The 20,797-nt window shown below is 52.9% G+C and overlaps 1 protein-coding gene across 1 annotated transcript in view; it reads right to left on the bottom strand.

The window, feature by feature from the left end:
* Positions 1-639: 639 nt before the first annotated feature.
* The window catches only part of LOC146821907 (protein FAM200A-like), a 41,361-nt gene continuing 21,203 nt past the window's right edge, over positions 640-20,797 (bottom strand). The window contains exon 4 of the mRNA XM_085609933.1: positions 640-699. Within this exon, the coding sequence (XP_085466059.1) occupies positions 640-699 (60 nt within the window). The remainder of the gene's footprint in view (positions 700-20,797) is intronic.

The raw sequence follows: 20,797 nt of genomic DNA, 5'->3' as shown, positions 1-20,797 counted from the left end.
ACATATGCATATTTAAATACAGAGCCTGTTGCTCTGCTCGCTCCAGCTATTGTCTCTCTGCACTGTGAGTGGCAATGTATTGCTTTTCCACAGGTGTTCATCCACCTAAAAAGTAGTCCATTCAGTACCAAAGGTGGTGGACTAACCTTTGCCTTCCAAACATGTTATTATTTATTTTTGCAAGCGATGGGTAATTTTTTTCTGTTTTTTGCAAACATATGCATGCCACCTTAAGACGTTTTAATTTTTTGTATTTGCATATTACTTTGACCTAATAATACATCTTGCATATGTTTCCAAAGGAATACACCACAAGCTTGCCAATGCCACACTCATTGGCTTGGCCAGTGTAGTTTTTAATGCTGCAGATATTTGGAGAGATGTACTTGTCTTAATGCATATTAAACCAGAGGATCCCCTCTAACACTAGCACACCATAAAGGTACACATATCTTTATTCAGGGTGCTGGTGTGGCCATTTTAGATTGGGATGCAGTTACGTTATAACAGCTGCCTCAGACATGACTATTACATACAACTAAAAATTATCAAACTACACAAATTGTAATTGATTTTAGGCGCGGTAAAGAACCCTGATGTTGATAGCTCGCATGATGCGCTCACTTACATAGTGAGTCTTCATGTGTCCTCAGCGAACATAGCCTTGGCTGGCATGCGCAGCGACCCTCCATTGCCACACTAACAGGAAAAAAATTAGAGAGAATATTGGTGAGAATGTCTCATGGCAATACAACTACCACTGCTGGGAAATGCTGCTGCCTTCTATGTAACTGGTACAACAGGTATCAGGTAGAGGCACCCAATAGGCATTCCTCTGTATACAAAGCAGGCTTGGAGAGGACAGGAGCATTTTTAAAATACAGGCCAACTATTCTCTGTGTAATTCATTTCTATTCTTTAGGCAACTCTGGGTGTTCCCCAGTGCAAGGCTTTGTGAATATTAGGTGGCTGGTGTAAATCTGAGCTGCACACTAGCTTTCTCTGAATATCTGTGTGACCCGGTCCTTTGTGTCTATTTGTAAGTGATATAGGCTGGGTTCTTCTTCTCAGTGAGCTACTTTCTACAGTTTCTCTTATTGCACAATCCAATTTTACATGGGGCTATTATTAGCTTAACCTGGCATCCATAGAGAGAGATGTGTGAGATCTCGATGATGTTACATGCAGGGTATCCCAGGGAATACAATTGTTGCATTGTCGCAGACTCTGATGGAGCAAATATACTGATCGTTTCACCATTATACATTTCTTCACAAAAGATGTGGGCAGCAATTCAAACCCTCTCTTCCAGTATCCCATGAAAAATGCATCAAATCTGGACGTCTGAATGGCCAAACATTTCTGATCGTACAAAAATGTTGACTATGATGAATCCCTGATGCTATACTTCATTTTCAAACACCTCCATCTGCGCCCATTACCAAGATAACAAGCATTGGCAATGCCAATAGATCTGGCTTATGAATGCACTGTCAAGCCAGACATAAAAATCCATGAGCATTAATGACTGCCCTCCTCCTCCTCCAAACATGTATACCCGTCCAAATTGATAGTCAAGTTGATCACAACAGAATTTACGTTTTTTTCTTCTGATTATTTCTTCATCAAATTCATCAATAAGCTTATTAAGAATGTCGTAATTCTTTTCGTCAAGTCATTCCAATTTGAATCTTCGAAATGTTTGGTAAGATTATCCACTTTTATTTTGGCTTTATTATATTCTTCTTCAGCAAAATCAATTAGTTGTCTGATCATATTATTTGAACATTCTTTCAATATATTCCGGATTTAAGGTGTCCAATGGAGGGAAAATTAGTATACGTAGACCTCTAGGGATTCTATCTGTTTCAAGGTATTTTTTCAGTGATGCTGCCTCCCACCATTTGGAAGTTTATTTTTTTAACAGCTCGTTCTAGTGCTTGAAAAGTACTTCTTGCAGATGTTGGGTTAGGCTTGCTCGTTTGATTTCCAGTAGCCACTGGATTCTTCAAACCATGATTAGGATAGTGGAACCTGTAAAAACATACCTGTATAATATATCCCTGTGATCCGACAATAGCGGAATCTTAACTTGTTATTAGTTTTCATTTTAATTAACACCTTAATGTGTCTAGAGTTAATTTCAAATCTGTCACATAACCAATCCTATAAGAATGTCTCCTGAGTTCAAGGGTACCTCACTGATTCCTCTATGAATTTGTGCTCGAAGGACCTATAAGAGGTTAGTACATATCTCTAAGTGCCGAAATATATTTAACTTTACCATTCTAAGATGGCGCTTACTTAGGGACCAACGAACCGACAATAGCTTAATATAGAAGAATGAGTACTTACGGTGATATTGGAGATATGGTTTCGACTCTAATTATTGAGGAAGATATACTCCCTTCACCTCTCTCTCACCCACCCTCTTATCCCCTCACACCCAATGGCTCATAATTTTATACCTCCAAACAACTTTCCTGAAAATATCAATGCAAGATGGCGCATTCCCATTCCCAGGACATTCCGTGACCCGGAAGTCCCTGTGCTTACGAAGGTTATACTTCCCTCACAAGCCCATTAAGGGGGACGAATCTTAACATACCGCTGCCTGACCACGACAAATCTGACAGAAAACGTAAGTAAGGCTCTCCACAAGCGCTCGGCATACCTGCTTACACTGGTAACCGAGGCTAATTTTACACGTATTCTATCTTCCCCCAGAACCTCTCCTGGATTTTCTTTTTTTTTTTTTTTTTTTTTTTTTTAAAAACCTTTATTCGGATATTTCAAATACACAGCTATTCAGCCGACAACCCGGAGGTTCGGCAGCTCGTCAATCAACATATGTAGTCTTCTATAGCTGTCATGCAGGAGAGAAAAAAGGTTTCAATTTTTAAAGAAAAACATAACGAGCAAGGCGATATACATCATGTGTTCGCGTCAGATCCCACCGATGAGGCGGCCCCATATCCACCATCAGATCAGCCCTCAAGTGTGGAGGGGAGGGAGAGGCAGAGGCACTAACTTTCTATCAGATTTCGTCCGCAAAACTCAAGTCGGAAGTGGGGCTAGGGGGAAAGGTGCTCCTCCGGCGGGTCAGTGGCAGGAGGCAGGCAGATGTACCCCCTATACTGGTTCCACCCCCCCCACACCTTGTGCCATTTCTTGGGCCTCCCCCGTGCACAATACACTGTTTTCTCCCGAAACATGCACCAGTCCATGTTGTTCTTCCATGCATCCAGGGTGGGCGGGCTAGGGGATCCCCACAATCGTGCAATATCCCGCTTGGCCACCATATTACCAAGGGTCACCCATTGAGTCTGCGCAGCATCGTAGTCTGTAGGGCCCCACACGTTCAAGAGACAGCGCCGCGCCTCTGAGTGCAACACAATACCCGTGACCTCCTGCATCACAACATGAATCTGCTTCCACAATTCCGCAATCACACCACACTCCCATATAATGTGCAGAAAGGTGCCCACCATCCCACAGCCCCTCTTACACAGCCCGTCCTCGGAGAAACCCATGTGGACCAACCGGGGGCCAGTGACATAGACTCTGTGGAGTATCTTAAGCTGGACCAGCCGCAGCCTGGCGGGGATGGCAACCTCTTTCGGGGAGGAGACAGCGCACTGCCAGTCCTCATCGTCCAGCTCAAGACCGTCTCTAGTCCACTGGTCTCGCACCCCCAGGAGGAGATCGGTACGGACGTTCACCAGCTTCTTGTAAATGAGAGAGATTGTGCTCTCCGGCACATGGCCGTCCAAGATCCGGTCCTCCAACGGAGAGGATTCGGGCACCTTCTCCCCTTCAACGAGGACCGACCGCAGCGCATGACGTACCTGCGCGTATCGGAAGTATTCCGTGCCCTCTAGCGCATATTCCGTCTGCAGCTCTGTAAACGACTTAATCCGCCCCTTGGCCAGCATGTCCCCCACCCTGGAGATACCAATCAGGTCCCATTTGTCGAAACCCTTAGAGTTCCAGAGTTTCCCCAGCATGTCCGAGTCAAACAGCGGAGTGGCCAGTGTGAGTCTATCCTTCCACCCCAGGGAGTTCGTGACTGCCTTCCACACGTGCACCGCCACCCCGGTCGGCCCCGTGAGGGATCCAGCCGGGGCCCTTGAATAAAGTGCTCTATAGTAGCCACCACCCCGCAACAACCACCGGTCCATAGCGAAACCGGGGCTAAGCGCAGGACCGTAGACTCCGTGGTTGACTGCGCTCAGTTGGGAGGCCCAATAGTATCTCCGGATGTCGGGAAGCGCGATACCCCCGTCATACCAAGGGAGAGTTAGTTTTGCTATCGCTATACGCGGGCGGCCGTCCCACAGCAGCGAACGCTGTAGACTCTCAACCTCCCGAAAGTAACTGGCCGGGACCAGCTCCTGGGTGTTCTGCAGGGCATAGAGAAAGCGGGGAAGCGACATCATTTTAAAGAGCGCCGCACGACCGAGGAGGGAAAGCGGCAGCCGCCTCCAGCCTGCCACGTCCCGCCGCAGGCGCGCCAACGGAGGGAGCAGGTTTCGCTCATAGCGTACCGTGGGGTCGGCTGAAATATAGATCCCAAGATACTGAAAGCCCTCCCGGGCGATCTGGATCGGGCAATTCCGCGGGGGAACCGGAGCGTCTCCACACAGGGCGTACAGGTATGACTTACCCCAGTTGATGGTGAGCCCCGAGTTCCTCCCGAAGGAAGTCAAGATGTCGCAGACAACTATAAGGGACTTCCGGGGTGAGGTAAGATAGAGCAGAATGTCGTCGGCATAGAGGGAAATGCGGTCCTCGTGATCGGGGGACCAGCGAATCCCCCTCACGTCTGGGTGCCACCGTATCCATGCCGCTAGCGGCTCAAGGGCGAGAGCGAACAACAGCGGCGAGAGGGGACAACCCTGCCTGGTACCCCTTCCCAAGTCGAAGGGATTGGAGGCCCTCCCGTTAACCGCAACTTTGGCGAGAGGTCCTTCGTATAAGAGCCTCACCCAGCCCACAAATCCGGGCCCGAAGCCGAACTTCGCGAGCGCGGCCCACAAATATGCCCACTCAACCGTGTCGAACGCCATCGTTGCGTCGAGCGCCGCCACCACGGCCGGTTCCCGCATCGTCCCGACCCTTGCGATCACACCATGAATGCGCCTAAGATTCAACGCAGTATTCCGATGTGGGATGAATCCAGATTGGTCGGGGTGGATCAGGTCACCGATCACCCTGACTAGCCGGTTCGCGAGGATTTTAGCAAGGATCTTCGGCTCAGCGTTAATGAGCGAGATCGGCCGGTATGAACTGCACCTGTCTCTAGGCTTGCCATCTTTATGGATGACCACGATCATTGCCAGGCGCTGGTCGAGCGGGAGGGAACCCGTCGCCCGCGCCTCCACAAACATGGCTCGTAGATGCGGAGCGATCTTGTCCGGCTGGAGTTTGTAGAGCTCAATGGGCAGACCATTCGGACCCGAGGCCTTGCCCGGACGCAAAGAACGGATCGCCCCCGCAATCTCATCGACCGTGATGTCGCCATCAAGGTCGTCCCTGTCCACGTCGGAGAGGCAAGGCAGGGCGAGATCGCGCAGGAGCGCACACGAGTCCTCCACAGGCCTGTCCGACACGGATGCATAGACCGTGCGGAAGTAATCCGCAAAGCACTGGACTATGTCCTCCGGCTCCGTCACTAGGTCCGGCACCACTCGATTGACCCTCTCCTTCTTGTCCAGCCACGCGATCAATTTCCCGGCCTTGTCCCCGACGTCGTACAGACGGCCCCGCTGTTCCCTACTCAGAGCCTTGGCTGCGTCAGTCACGAGGGCCCTGTACTCCGATTGCTTAAGGCTCAATTCGTGCAGCGCCTCCCCCGCGACCTCACCCTCCAGGGCCAGCCCTAGGTCTGCGATCTCCGCCTCAAGCTGGGCGACCTCCGCGTCCCTCCGACGCTTGGCCGCTGTAATCAAGGAGAGGGCCTCACCCCGAATCACGGTTTTGAATGCTTCCCACAAGGACACCGCCGACGTGACCGAACCGAGGTTTTCTTGAAAATAACGGTCGATCGCCTTAAGTACCTCACTACGAGTCACAGGGTCTCTAAGATGCCACGGGTTAATTGGGGCCACCCCACCACCCACTCCTCTGGTAACATCCATACAGATCCACACCGGAGAATGGTCAGAAATACCTCGTGCCATGTGCCTGGCCTCAGAGACACTGGAAGCGTGTGCAGCCAGAGTAAGGACATAATCAATTCTGGAGAGACTGCCATGCGCACCTGAGTGGAAAGTGTACTGCCGTTGTGTGGGATGCAACATTCTCCAACAATCAACCAGCCCTAGGGTATCCATGAAATCAGGAAGCCACTTCTGAGCCCCCCCCGAAATCCTCTGCGGGTGCCTGTCAAGCAGGCCTGAGCCGACCGCATTAAAGTCACCACCCACCACCAACACGCCCTCTGGGAGATCCAGTAATGTCCTCTCTAAGTCCGCTAGGGTAGTGGGCTGCAATGCAGGGGGGACATAGACCGACACCAGGACCAGCGTCCTGCCCTCCCACCGTCCCGCTACTGCCGCGAAGCGCCCCCTATCGTCTACGGTAGTAGAATCAACCTCAAATGGGAGAGAGGACCTGACTAGTATTCCCGCCCCTCTGGAACCCGAGGTGAACCCGGAATGCGCAACAAACTTATAGCCTTTACGATTGAGTGCATGGCACGTGTTGCCAATCAAGTGCGTCTCTTGCAAGAGGACAATATCAGGGGCACATCTCTTCAGAAATTGCAGTACAATCCCACGCTTAATACGATCCCCCAGGCCATTCACATTCCAACTGAGTATTTTGAGGCCCCTACCCCCCATCCCAGCATGTAAGGAGACCACCACCACCCACGTGGAACCCGACCCGAACCACAGGAGCTTGCATCATGACGCCTTGCAGAACCAAAAACAACAACAACCCCAACAATAAACCCCACCCACCCCCCACCCTGCACCCCTGCGTAAGCTCTAAAGTGCCCCCCAACTTGCAGTGTGCCTGTCGCCCCTTATAAAACTAGTCTACGGAAAGAACCCCAGAGGAGGAAAAGCTCCCCTACTGCCCCCGCCACCCCCCGGACTATCAACCTCCCGGAGGGATCGGAGTCGTGGTACTTAAGTCCCGGTTCAATGTTCGTCACCGGCACCATCTGCGCCACCAGAGCGTTCCACGCCAGGCCGCCCTTGGGGCAGAGTGTCCAACCAGTCTCCGACCATGTCGGGTGCCTCAAAAAAGAAAGTTCGCTCTTCGAACACCACCCGCAACCTTGCAGGAAAGAGCATGGCATATTTTAGTCCCATCTCACGCAGTCTTCTCTTGACCGCCATGAAGCCTTGCCGCTGCTTTTGCACCATCTGAGTGAAGTCCGGATAAAAGCTTACAGTAGTGTTCTGGAATGGCAGCGGGCCGGCCATCCGCGATGCTTGTAGTATGGCATCTCGATCCCTGAAATTAAAGATCCGGGCGACAATCGGCCTTGGTGGGGCCCCCACCTTGGGCCTCCCGCCAGGAACTCTATGGGCCCGTTCGACGGTAAAGAACTTGCTAAGGCCTTTGGGTGCCAGATGGTTCACCACCAGGTCCTCCACGAACAGGTCCACCGACTGCTCCTCCGAATTTTCCGGGACCCCAATGATGCGGACGTTGTTGCGCCTCGCACGGCCTTCGAAGTCCTCCAACCGGCGGGCGAAGTGGTCATTTGCTGCCCGGAGAGTACGGACTTCCTGCTGGAGGCCGGAGACATCGCCCAGGAGGCCGGCAGTCTTGAGGTCCAAGGACTGAACCCGCTCATTAGTTTTGCCGAGGTCGGCCCGAACCAGGTTGACATCTATCGATATGGCATCTACTTTTTGTGCCAGGGTCTCAAATTGCTGCCCAATCGAGGACTTCATCCCTTCGATGGCCCCCATGATGTCCTGCAGGGTTAATTCTGTGGAGGGGGACGCCGCGTCCTTCGAGGCTTCCGACGTCGGGCCCGATTCGCCCGGGGACCCCCTCTGATGGGCATAGCGGTCCATGGTATTAGTCTGGGTGGAGGTGCCCCGCCTGGTGTTCTTGGGCTTCTGCTTTTCGGCGTCCGACCTGGTCGACATCTCAATCTGCCGTGTAGACAATCTCCTGGCCCGTACAGGGTAAATGGGCATGCAACCAGTGGCTGGCGCCGCGCACGCCCCGTCACGGGCGCCCAGGAGACTGGAAGGCAAATCGAAAGTGAAAGTGAAATCCCCTCCACCTCCGACGACTCCTCCCCGACCAGGCCGCTGTTGTTCAATTAGGGCACGGGCACTGTGCCGACTCAAGTCCCGGGCACCGTGCGGGGATTAGGCCCCAAACTTCCAGGCAGTATAACTTCGGTCTCCGGTGGGCGATTTCGACCCGGACGACGGTTCCCGCCTCAGCAGCAGATCCTCTCCAATAGTCCGGGCATCAAGTACAGGATAATAGACAGGATAGATGCCGGAGGGAGCGAGGGTCTCGGGAGCTCTAGGCTCACGCGGCCATCTTGATCACGCGCTAAGCTCCTCCCCCTCTCCTGGATTTTCAAGCGTGAAGGCTTACCTTCCCCGTTGTTGAGCTTCCACAGGTAGGGAACCCACATGTCTCCTCACAAACATAATGTATTGGTTTTAAATTCGGAAACCAATCAACCAATCAGGGGTTTTCTCCCCACATTTCTCTCATAGGATCTAAAACTCTAAAGAATGTATAAGAAAACACAATTGACAGTAAGCTCCCTTACCATCCTGTCAGGGTGAGGGGCCACACCAACTATTATGGTCTAACTAAACCCATACCCTGCACGAGTCTTTTCCACACTTAGGGCCTGATTCTGATGCGTTAGGAAGGCCTCCTAACAGCATTTGCTCCGTCCAAATGGAATCGGGAACGTGTCTTTCCAACCGAGGGCCCGATTACGATGCGGTTAGGAAAGCATTCCCACCTAGGGCCCGATTACGATGCGGTTAGGAACATAGGCTCCCATTGAAGTCAATGGGAGTCCAACCAAATCATATATGGAAGCATCCGGATGCATCGTACTCGATCGGTTGGACTCTACCAATCCGATTGGAAGCCATTCCCAAACCTATTCGGCCGGGAAGCTTTCCAAACCACATCAGAATCAGGCCCTTAGTGTATCAAGGACGCTCACCTCCCTTTCTAACAGTTCACTGATAGAATATCAATGGTTAAAACATCAATGGTAAAATATCGGAAAAAATATATGCATTGTAAAAATATCGACTCCCTATACTTAAACAGGTAAGTACAAAAATATTGAAGTTAAAAATATAAATGTAAAAAATATCGATTTAAAAATGTAAATAAAATAAAATAACATAAATTAAATATATAAAATATGAATATTATCTTTAACAAAATAAATTACATTTCATATATATTTTAACTAAATATAAAATTGAACTTAATTTAAAAAAATATAAACACGCAAACATAATAATTTATGCATATACATATATTTACTTTAAAATAATTCATTAGCTATTATCTTTATTTAATTTTTGAACTTTTAAATTATATAAAAATAAAATATATAAATATATCAATAATTTAAAATTTAAAAAAACATTCTATAAATCATGAAACCATTAAACTATTAAAACAAAATTAAAACGTACATTTTGCAATACAATAAATACTTCAGTAGTTAAAGGTGCCGATCACGATCCGGTAAAAACCGGGTACGAACCGTCGGACGGAGCATAATCTCCGTCCGACGCGTACCAGGTCGTCAATTTATACAAACAAGGAATTACCATTCGCACGGGTACACCATCACCGTACTATTCGTAAAAAAGCCCGACCGAACAAAAAAACCCTACCAATGCCATCCGGGAAAGCGCCGACCTGACGTCGGGACGCTCGCAGCCAGCCATTCACGACCCAGGAATTACGATTCGCACCGACGTCATCCCGCACGGTGAATATTTTCCGGCACCCAAAAACTGCCGGGAAATCAGGACGACGCGAACAAGGACCACCAGTACGCGACGGACAGACAGGACGACGCGAACAAGCAGGACCAGTACGCGACGGACACACAGGACGACGCGACCAAGGAGGACCCGTACGCGACAGGACGACGCGATCAAGGAGGACCCGTACGCGACAGGACGACGCGAACAAGGAGTACCAGTACGCGACGGACAGACATGGACCCGAACCTACGAGTCATCCCTGCCCTCATAGCAGTCCACCTCCTCTACAGGTTACGACGCAGACGCCGCAGAAGGTCAGAATAACTAAGGGAGGGGGGAAAGTGGGGTGGGGTGGGGGTGGCAGGACCAGGGCAGGCCACAAAACAACCACATAAGTCACACACCACACATGGCCTGGACATACCTGACTCCCATGCCCTGGTCACCACGAGGGGGTGGGGGCGTGTCCTGATAAGCCAGCGACCGCCACAACGGAAGTCCGTCACCACGCGAACCGGCAACACAACCAGACAGGTACGTCCCGTACCCACGCCTGAAGAGCGTGGGTACGAGTCGTACCACGCCCACACACACGTCACCCCAACAATGGCGGGACGGATCGTACCCACGTGGCAAAGGCCTGGGTACGGCCCGCACAAGCATCACATAGCGTGGGGACAGATATGTACGGACCCTACCCCCACCCCGTATGCAAGGAGCGTACCCCCCACCCCAACAGTGAAAGTACGACCCGTACCCCCACCCCCGTATGCATGGAGCGTACCCCCACCCCAACAGTGTAAGTACGACCCGTACCCTCACCCGCGTATGGAAGGAGCGTACCCCCCACCCCAACAGTGTAAGTATGACCCGTACCCCCACCCGCGTATGCAAGGAGCGTACCCCCCACCCCAACAGTGTAAGTACGACCCGTACCCTCACCCGCGTATGCAAGGAGCGTACCCCCCACCCCAACAGTGTAAGTACGACCCGTACCCTCACCCGCGTATGCAAGGAGCGTACCCCCCACCCCAACAGTGTAAGTACGACCCGTACCCTCACCCGCGTATGCAAGGAGCGTACCCCCCACCCCAACAGTGTAAGTACGACCCGTACCCCCACCCACGTATGCAAGGAGCGTACCCCCCACCCCAACAGTGTAAGTACGACCCGTACCTCCACCCGCGTATGCATGGAGCGTACCCCCATCCCAACAGTGTAAGTACGACCCGTACCCTTACCCGCGTATGCAAGGAGCGTACCCCCCACCCCAACAGTGTAAGTACGACCCGTACCCCCACCCGCGTATGCAAGGAGCGTACCCCCCACCCCAACAGTGTAAGTACGACCCGTACCCTCACCCGCGTATGCAAGGAGCATACCCCCCACCCCAACAGTGTAAGTACGACCCGTACCCCCACCCGCGTATGCATGGAGCGTACCCCCACCCCAACAGTGTAAGTACGACCCGTACCCCCACCCGCGTATGCAAGGAGCGTACCCCCCACCCCAACAGTGTAAGTATGACCCGTACCCTCACCTCCAATGCATGGAGCGTACCCCCACCGTGTATGTTCCAAGCGTACATATCCTGAAATAGGAGGTGTGTGTGCAGAGTCCACCCAGCAGTGCCCTGAGACAGGAGGGGTGGGTGTGGAGTCCTCCCAGCAGTGCTCTGAGACAGGAGGGGTGGGTGCCTATCACTAACAGCAGTGCCCTGAGACAGGAGGGGTGGGTGTGGAGTCCTCCCAGCAGTGCTCTGAGACAGGAGGGGTGGGTGCCTATCACTAACAGCAGTGCCCTGAGCCAGGAGGGGTGGGTGTGGAGTCCTCCCAGCAGTGCCCTGAGACAGGAGGGGTGTGTGCCTATCACTCCCAGCAGTGCCCTGAGACAGGAGGGGTGTGCCTATCACTCCCAGCAGTGCCCTGAGACAGGAGGGGTGGGTGCCTAACACTCACAGCAGTGCCCTGAGCCAGGAGGGGTGTAACACATGTGTGTGAGGCCAGAATTATCCACATGCATACTGCCTACAAGGGAACATGTCCCCATGAACTCATGTCAACAGACTCCACACACAAGTACAGTGATCACCAAGGATGCCACGATTGTTGCAGGTGGAGACATGGCCCTGCATGCATGGCCAAAGTAGAAGGGCTCCGTCACACACACAGCTCATGTAGACACAGCTCTGCGCTAAACATTGGGAACACCCTGCAGGGAAGAAAGCTGGGTACACAGAGGAAGGAATACACCCTGGGACAAGTGCACCATGCAGTAACTGCTTACATGAACAAAGAAAGTTAGCCAACACCTTGTGATGGCACACAGATCCCAGGGTCCCCCCGATGAGCAGCACACTACTACATATCCCACACACCCAAACCCTTAAACACCACCCAAAACCATGTAGCAGCCCCACCAACACCAATACCAGCATAGCAGTAGTGTGATAATGAAAACAAAATTAAGCTTTATTCAGCATGAGCACAATGTCCGTGGATCGCAGGCAGTTCAATATTCACAAAGCCCATAGGGCAGTCAATGATTCCCAGCTGGATGGGGGACACAGTGGGATGCGTGTCCCCTACCTTGCCTGCACAGTCAAATGGCATCGTCTTCCACACTGGTGAGGGCATCAGGGGGGGGGAAGCACCAGGCACGGCAGGGACATCAGGGCAAAGGGGCGGCGTTGTGGGTGCAGGGATGGAGGACTCCACCACAGGGGGTGGGTCAGTGCCAAAGGCGGAGGCCAGGATGGCACTACACACCTTTGCAAGGTCCTCCAGGGAGTCCCCTGCACCCGAAGGGACCTCAGGCCCCAAGGAGGGGGGCGGGGGGGTCAGAGGGATGGGTCGCAGCGCCACCGGGGGAGGGTGGAGACAGGGGGGGAGACTCAACCACCCTGACCGAGGACTTCCTTGACCGCTTGCGTGGTGGTGTAACTGTGGGGCTCAGGGACAGAGCGGCCATGAAGGAGTCCTTGGGGGAGATGTGGCCAGGAGAGCTGAGGGGAGGGGATTTGGAGGGAGTGGACTGGGTGGAATGCGGACTCCCACTATGGCTGCGTGTCACACGTTTGCCCCCCGACCCAGTGGGTGTGCCTACCTCACCCTGTGTGTGCGTGTCAGGAGGAGTGCGGTGGACCTTCCCTGCTGGTGTGGTGCCTGTGTCTGTTGATGTGGGTGCATGCCGACGTCTGGGTGTATGTGGGACAGGCATGGGAGTGGGAAGTGTGGATGGGGCAGGGGTAGGTGGGGGGAGGTCGCGCTGCAGGAGACCCACTGCTGCAGTCAGTGTGGAGTCTATGGACCTCAGCAAGTTGCGTTGGTCAGCCTGCGATGAATGAATGCCCTCCAAGAATGCCTCGATGTTGGTGAGGGTTTTGCCGTGGGCATGGAGGACATTAAGGATCGCAGCCTGACCAACCTGCAGTTGCCGCTGGATGTCCACAGACTCAGCATTGGCGGCAGCAGTGGAGACAGGGGCAGGGGGTGCGGTGCCTGGCCGGAAGGAGACATGCGGTGACCGGGCACGCTGGGAAGGGACACGAGCAAGTGGGAGGCGGCTGATGGGAACTGAGGGGGCGGTGCGAGGTGTTGTTCCGCTGTCAGCTGCTGGTGCAGCCACCGCCCACTCGGAGACATCATCCTCGGACCTGTCAGCTTCGTATTCTGACGTGCCAGTCGAAAGGTCCTCGGCCGCACTATCCTCCACCTCTGTCCCACTCGATGTGCCAGCCCCGATGTCACGGCTGGCACTGGTGCTCGGTCCCTCCGCCTTGCCTGTGTCCATGTCTCCCTCTGTGTCCCCCGACGATGCTGTGGGCAGGGTGGAGAGACAGAAATTAATCAGACAGCTGTACACATCAGTCACATGAGTCCAATCTACATAGGTAACACTGCATAGCCTGAAAAGGAAGATCCCTAACATCTACTAAACAAGGTACCGATGTAGGGCATGAAACACACAGTTGGTTGAGCCACCATGCCACTGAAATACCATGGAGAGCATGAGACAATAGCTAAAGACAGGAAACGTAGTCTGACATAGCACCAAGGCCCTGGGGACAATCCAGCACTGCATCTGCACCACACAGCGTCGGTGAAAATACCGATGACCAGGGACCATATCCATGAACTTGAGACACATGCTGCATAGGTAATGCTGAAAACATGCCCAACATGACTCGGTCACTGCACCTTGCGTGTGTGTCCAGACAAACATCACACACTGCCCAGACCCAGCAAGTAGAAATCAGGATTTGACACATAGGCATTGCCCGCCCCAACAAACCCCTACACGAGGCAAATTGTTGAGACACAGGTGGCACCAACATCTCATAGTCTGGGTGATAAACACAGGGGCAGGCAAAATGCAAGATTGGACGCCAAACAGCCAAGGTGCGCCTGTACAAATAATGAGGTACCAGTGCCCATCCTCAGATGAGTATAACAAGACACACAGGCACTGGCAACTGTGAGTATGAAGAAGGACAATCAGGTCAGGCTGCACAGTGGACACCTGTACAAAATAGCACGTCTATATACATGGTGACAGGGGACAATGGCACAGAGCACAACCTACGCTGTAGACACTGAGAGTGTCCACGTTTATGATGACACATACACCACTAAGGAAAAGGTGCCCAGGGGACAGTAGTGGGCACGCAACTACATGCTACTGAATGGTAATGACTGCAACACACGTCACCATCCCTGCACTATGCGTATCGCACACTCATGCACATCATGTCACAGGCCACTACATAGGACATGCGCGCTGTAAGGCATGACACATGAGAGACCAACTCCCATGTCTGGAGTCAGCATCAGTGCCAACTGACATGGAACCCACATGCAGTGAACTTGACAGTGCACAGGCAAGGTCCCACAACCTGTTACACACCACCCCCACACATGATGCTACAGTCATTGTTCTCGTGGACAAAGCGCCAGCCTACATTACCTTGTGAAGGAGTGACTACACACAGACCAGGGAACACATTGCAAGGAGGGGAAGGGTGGCAGGGGCGCAGCGCTATACTGGGGCAAACAGGATCTGCACAGCACCTTTAAACCCTGCCAGTCAATTCATGCTACTGTGCCCTTACAAATGCCGGTGACACACAACAAACACACATGTACCTACCCCCTTCCGGCTGCTGCATCGCCTGTAAGCGCCTCTCCAGGTCTGGAAAGACCACCGGCAGCACACGCCTGTGGAGGTGGCTCAGACGGCGGCGGCCGCGGTTCTTGTGGCTCTCAGGTGAGTCCCCCAGCAGGAGCCGTGCAATCCTCCGCGTCCAGCACCGGATATCCTGCCAGCGTTTCCTCACCTGGGGCAGGCTCCGCCTCCGACCATCCACACCCCTCACGGCACTGACGGCGGTCAGCCAGATCTGCTCCTTGGCAGTGACGCCTACCTGTGAGGAAGAACAAGTGACACCACATCAATACACCAGCCACATGTCACAGAGAGACATATGAGTACAAATTAGCTGGTTACAACAAGGCATGTCATGCAGTCAACGCATTGCACCTTTGTCATAGGGACATCATCCCCTGGTGAGGGAAAAAGCAGTACGTGCCATAGTGGGTACACAGGTGGAATGATGGCAATGTCACAATCAATGATCAAGGCTCACACTGTGCATCACACCCACCCCTCCTGTCTCAGGGCACTGCTGTGAGGACTCCACACCCACCCCTCCTGTCTCAGGGCACTGCTGTTAGTGATAGGCCCCCACCCCTCCTGTCTCAGGGCACTGCTGGGAGGACTCTGCATCCACCCCTCCTGTCTCAGGGCACTGCTGTAAGTGATAGGCCCCCACCCCTCCTGTCTCAGGGCACTGCTGTGAGGACTCCACACCCACCCCTCCTGTCTCAGGGCACTGCTGTTAGTGATAGGCCCCCACCCCTCCTGTCTCAGGGCACTGCTGGGAGGACTCTGCATCCACCCCTCCTGTCTCAGGGCACTGCTGTTAGTGATAGGCACACACCCCTCCTGTCTCAGGGCACTGCTGGGAGGACTCTGCATCCACCCCTCCTGTCTCAGGGCACTGCTGTTAGTGATAGGCACACACCCCTCCTGTCTCAGGGCACTGCTGGGAGACATCAGGCACCCCCCCCTGGAACCCCCCCTACAGTACATGGCATGTGTGTCACACCAGGACACAATGCCTGAAGTCACAGTCACAACATAGGGACAGTCTGTGCCAGTGGCCTATGCACTCACCTGATACCCTGGTCGCCCATACAGCATGGAGTACTGTGGGAGGATCACATCCAGCAGAGCCATGTTCTCCTCCAGGGTGAATGGCTGTGTCCTCTCCACAGCCCTTGACATGGTTCCAGGGAATCAGTAGCAGCAGCTGGGTCGACGAATGCAAAGATGTGCAGGCAAGTACTCCCTCATGGGACCTGGCTGCCTTATATGTGCCCTTCTGCCCAGTCTCATGCACAGGAGTACAGAGTGATTGGTCACTCACATTTGCATCCTATGTTTCCACCAATCCCATCAAACCTAGCAGTCTGTGGGTTCTCTATCGGTTTCATTCTCCTGCATGATGTCAGCCCCACAAACACATTGCAACAAATTAGAAGAATTCCAACTGACTTCTGCTGTGCACCTTCCAGAACAAATTCGAAATTTGAACTTGGTCTCCATGACAACCAGCATGCATGTAGGCCTTAATACTTGTCCCCTATGTAATTTGGAGCATCACACACAGGTACGGTGCATTTCGGGGCCCTAGGGCACCCCAAATGCATTGCAACGGCCCGTACATGCATGCCTACGTTCACTATCACTATGGGTGTCCTCGCGTATGCGTACTCGTAGTGGTACGGCCCGTACACTCGCATGTACGCTCACTATCACTACGAGTACGCATACGCGTGCAGACCCATACTGATAGTGAGCGTAGATGCGTGTGTACGGTCCGTACCACTACGAGTACGCATACGCGTGCAGACCCATACTGATAGTGAGCGTAGATGCGTGTGTACGGTCCGTACCACTACGAGTACGCATACGCGTGCAGACCCATAGTGATAGTGAGCGTAGATGCGTGTGTACGGTCCGTACCACTACGAGTACGCATACGCGTGCAGACCCATAGTGATGGTGAGCGTAGATGCGTGTGTACGGCCCTATCACTATGGGTGTCCTCGGGTATGCGTACTCGTAGTGGTACGGACCGTACACACGCATCTACGCTCACTATCAGTATGGGTCTGCACGCGTATGCGTACTCGTAGTGGTACGGACCGTACACACGCATCTACGCTCACTATCAGTATGGGTCTGCACGCGTATGCGTACTCGTAGTGGTACGGACCGTACACACGCATCTACGCTCACTATCAGTATGGGTCTGCACGCGTATGCGTACTCGTAGTGGTACGGACTGTACACACGCATCTACGCTCACTATCACTATGGGTCTGCACGCGTATGCGTACTCGTAGTGGTACGGACTGTACAAATGCCTGTACGCTCGCCATCACGATGGGTACACATACGGCAGCACTCCCACAGTGATTTGGGAACATACACAGGCCCTCTTAGCAGCAGTACGGCGGTTTTTACACATCACAGTGGTGATAGGCGACACACAGGTAGGAATAGGGCGGACATACTTGTCCATGGATGGACATACTTGTCCATGGATGGACATACTTGTCCAGGAATGGACATCAAGGCATCGTCTGTGCATTACTACATGTGTGGGGCACAGGTGTGACAGGCTGTGATGTGGAACATGACTCCTGAGTGGAGAAGGCACCAGATGTATGATGAGATGTGTATAGGTGTACTGTGTGACGGTGCAATGTGTGCCAGGCATGCCCTTGACTCCTTTGACATGTGTGCATGTCGTACTGCGCACTTGGGGTGAGCGTCACTGGCATGGCACGGACACCAACACACGGAAGTGTCCCATGATGCCCGGTACAGGGGTTATGACACATGACTTGTCACTACCCACAGTGCACAATGTGACTATGTCATTTATGTGTGCGGGATTTCCATCAGGTTGATGTTGTAGCACCCTCAAAAGCTGCAGCCGTTGCAGCAACCAACATGTGTCTGTGTGTAGATTGTCATTGCACACTGTTCCGCACACCATGCCACATGTGTTATCGGATGTGAGGTGCACATGTATGCATGGGACACGGAGTAGCGTGAAAAGGCCATGTCAGCATCCTCACAAGGAATGTGTGGTGAGTCATGACATGTGCACCTTCATGGCAAGGTGTGTGGGCAGGCCTAGTGTAATGTCATGTGACCTGTGGCTCCGGTGTTCTGCTACCAGTCTCTGCAATCGGCATCCTACTTCTGCTGATGTGTGGGTGTATGTCACTCCTGTCTTGCGTCTGGCTGTTCACTTGCACTGGGACACAGCTATTCCCATGGCGTGGCATGGGGAGGTTCTCAATCTCCGTGTGTAGCTGGGTCTTGGAAGGAGTGTCACCTTGCATCCATACGTGTCCTGCCCATGTAGCACATACCTGACTCCCTATGTAGCATGTGTGTATTGCCAGATTTACATGTGCTCAGTAGACATGAGTTGTTGTCGTAGTGCACTCACTCTTCCTTGTCACTTCCAAATTACTGCAGAGCGCCGCCTCTTGCCCGAAGAATTCCAGACTTGGTTGCCATGCAGGAGAATGACAGGATCCGGCTCTACCGCTTCACCCAACCGTTGATTCTGGAGCTGACGGCGAGACTGGCACCACACCTGCAACCGCAGCACAGGTATCCTACGGCACTGACACCCCAGCTGAAGGTAATGGCTGCCCTACATTTTCTTCCCACGGGTACCTTCCAAAATACCATAGCTCATGTTGGTGGCATGTCCCAGAGCATGTTCAGCGGTGTGCTGCATGATTTCTTGGAGGCCATGTTGATTCACCTGGATGACTTCATCAAGTTCCCAACCCCTGAACAGATGACTGAGGTCAAGCGTGGATTCTATGCCCTGGGAGGGATGCCCCATGTCATTGGGTCCATAGATGGGACACATGTAGCTTTGGTACCACCACACGCACGGGAGGTGGCGTACCGCAATCGGAAGCACTACCACTCCATCAATGCCCTTGTGGTGTGTCTGTCCAACATGGTGATTTCACATGTCTGTGCTCGTTTTCCAGGATCAGCACACGATGCCTACATCATGAGGCGTAGCGGGATGCCTGATATGATGATGCAGCTGCGCAACGAACGGGCATGTGTTGTTGGTGGGTACAGTCTGTCTGTCCTGTATTCTGTATAGCCTACCAGCACGACCGCTTCACCACTTCTAACGATGACCATGTGCTTCCCATGTAGGGGACGCTGGCTATCCCAACATGCCTTGGCTGCTGACACCTCTCCACAACCCCATCACGCCGGCCCAGCTCCGCTACAACACCGCCCATGGCCGGACAAGGCGAGTGATAGAGAGGACGTTTGGCATGCTGAAGAGCCGATTCCGGTGCCTCCACAAGACCGGCGGTGCACTCCCTTATGCCCCGGCGAAGGTCTGCAAGATCTTCATGGTCTGCTGCATGCTGCACAACATGGCAGTTGAAAGAGCTGTGCCACTCATCCTGAATCAACATGACGAGGACCATCCACCCGTGGAGGACGAAGGGCTTGGCAATGGGGCTAGTGATGTGGAGGATGTGGAGCCGCAAGAGGACATCCGGACTCGGCTCATACGCGACTTCTTTGCTTAGTGGTGAGTACCAGTGTCTGAGTGTGCACGCATTGGTCCCCGTGTGGCATGCGTTGTGATGTGTGTCTCCACCTGCATGTATGGCACGTGAGTCAGAGGTGTGTGTGGGTGTGTCACTGGAGTGATGGTGGCAGTGATGGTAGTATTTCCCCAGTCACAATGATGACCTAGCATGTTGTCATCCATACATGTGTCGAGTAAATGCACATGCAAGTGGCTGTGTTATTTGTGGCTGACTTCTTGTGTGTCTCTCTTCCCCAGGTACCTGCGCATGCCGTTTGCTGGTTGCATTGTTGTGCCACTGCTATTCCTCATGGACATGACATCGTGGGCTGACTCAGCGTTACAGGCACGAACACGTTTGGAAGTCTCCATGGGGTAAGGGATGCATCTGGGGTGTATTGGTTGTGGCAGTTGTTCACGATGTATGCACACTGCCCCTGTCGATGTGTTGTTCCTCTGCAGCCATGTCGCATCCCCATGGGACACGACATGCAGCTGTGTACACCTGAATAGATGGTCTGCCTGGTTGACAGTCATCAGTGATGGGATAGTGGATTGTGATGATGGCATCAATGTGTGTGACACTGCCCTCGGACACATACGGTTAGCATTGGCTTGACATGGTGTGGGACTTCCACATCAGCGGATCTATGGTGTATGGCAGGCTCCCCGTGTGCAGCTGTGGGTATTTAGCTGTTAGCCGACGCTTGTGTGCCAGTTCCATGGCTATCACGCATTTGTGCTGCAGAAGGGGGGTGCCAGTGTTGGACCCACATGTCACTCCACATGATGTGTTCATGTGTACTTCGAGTTGCCTCTGCAATCCCGAATACATGACTAATAAAGGTGTCCCTATGCCTCCAAGGTGCCTCTTCTCAGTCAATGCTGGTGTGTTGGCACGGTGCATCCTGCATGTCTGGCATGGTATTCCCTGATTGTGGCTATGTGTCAATGTGTCGAGTGGCAAGATGCAAGCTGTGTGTGTGGGCTGAGACTGTGTATTGGGCATGATGTCCATGACTGCGTGGGTATTGTGACATGTGCCATCCCCATGCATCCAACGTTGGCCAGGCCCCCATTCTCTGCATCCACTGGACTCAAGCTTGCAGGACATGGT

The sequence above is a fragment of the Triturus cristatus genome, chromosome 6, assembly GCF_964204655.1.
Source record: "Triturus cristatus chromosome 6, aTriCri1.1, whole genome shotgun sequence".
Classification (NCBI taxonomy): Eukaryota; Metazoa; Chordata; class Amphibia; order Caudata; family Salamandridae; genus Triturus; species Triturus cristatus.
Note: the sequence above shows the minus strand (reverse complement) of the source record. Positions and strands in the feature narration are given on the sequence as shown.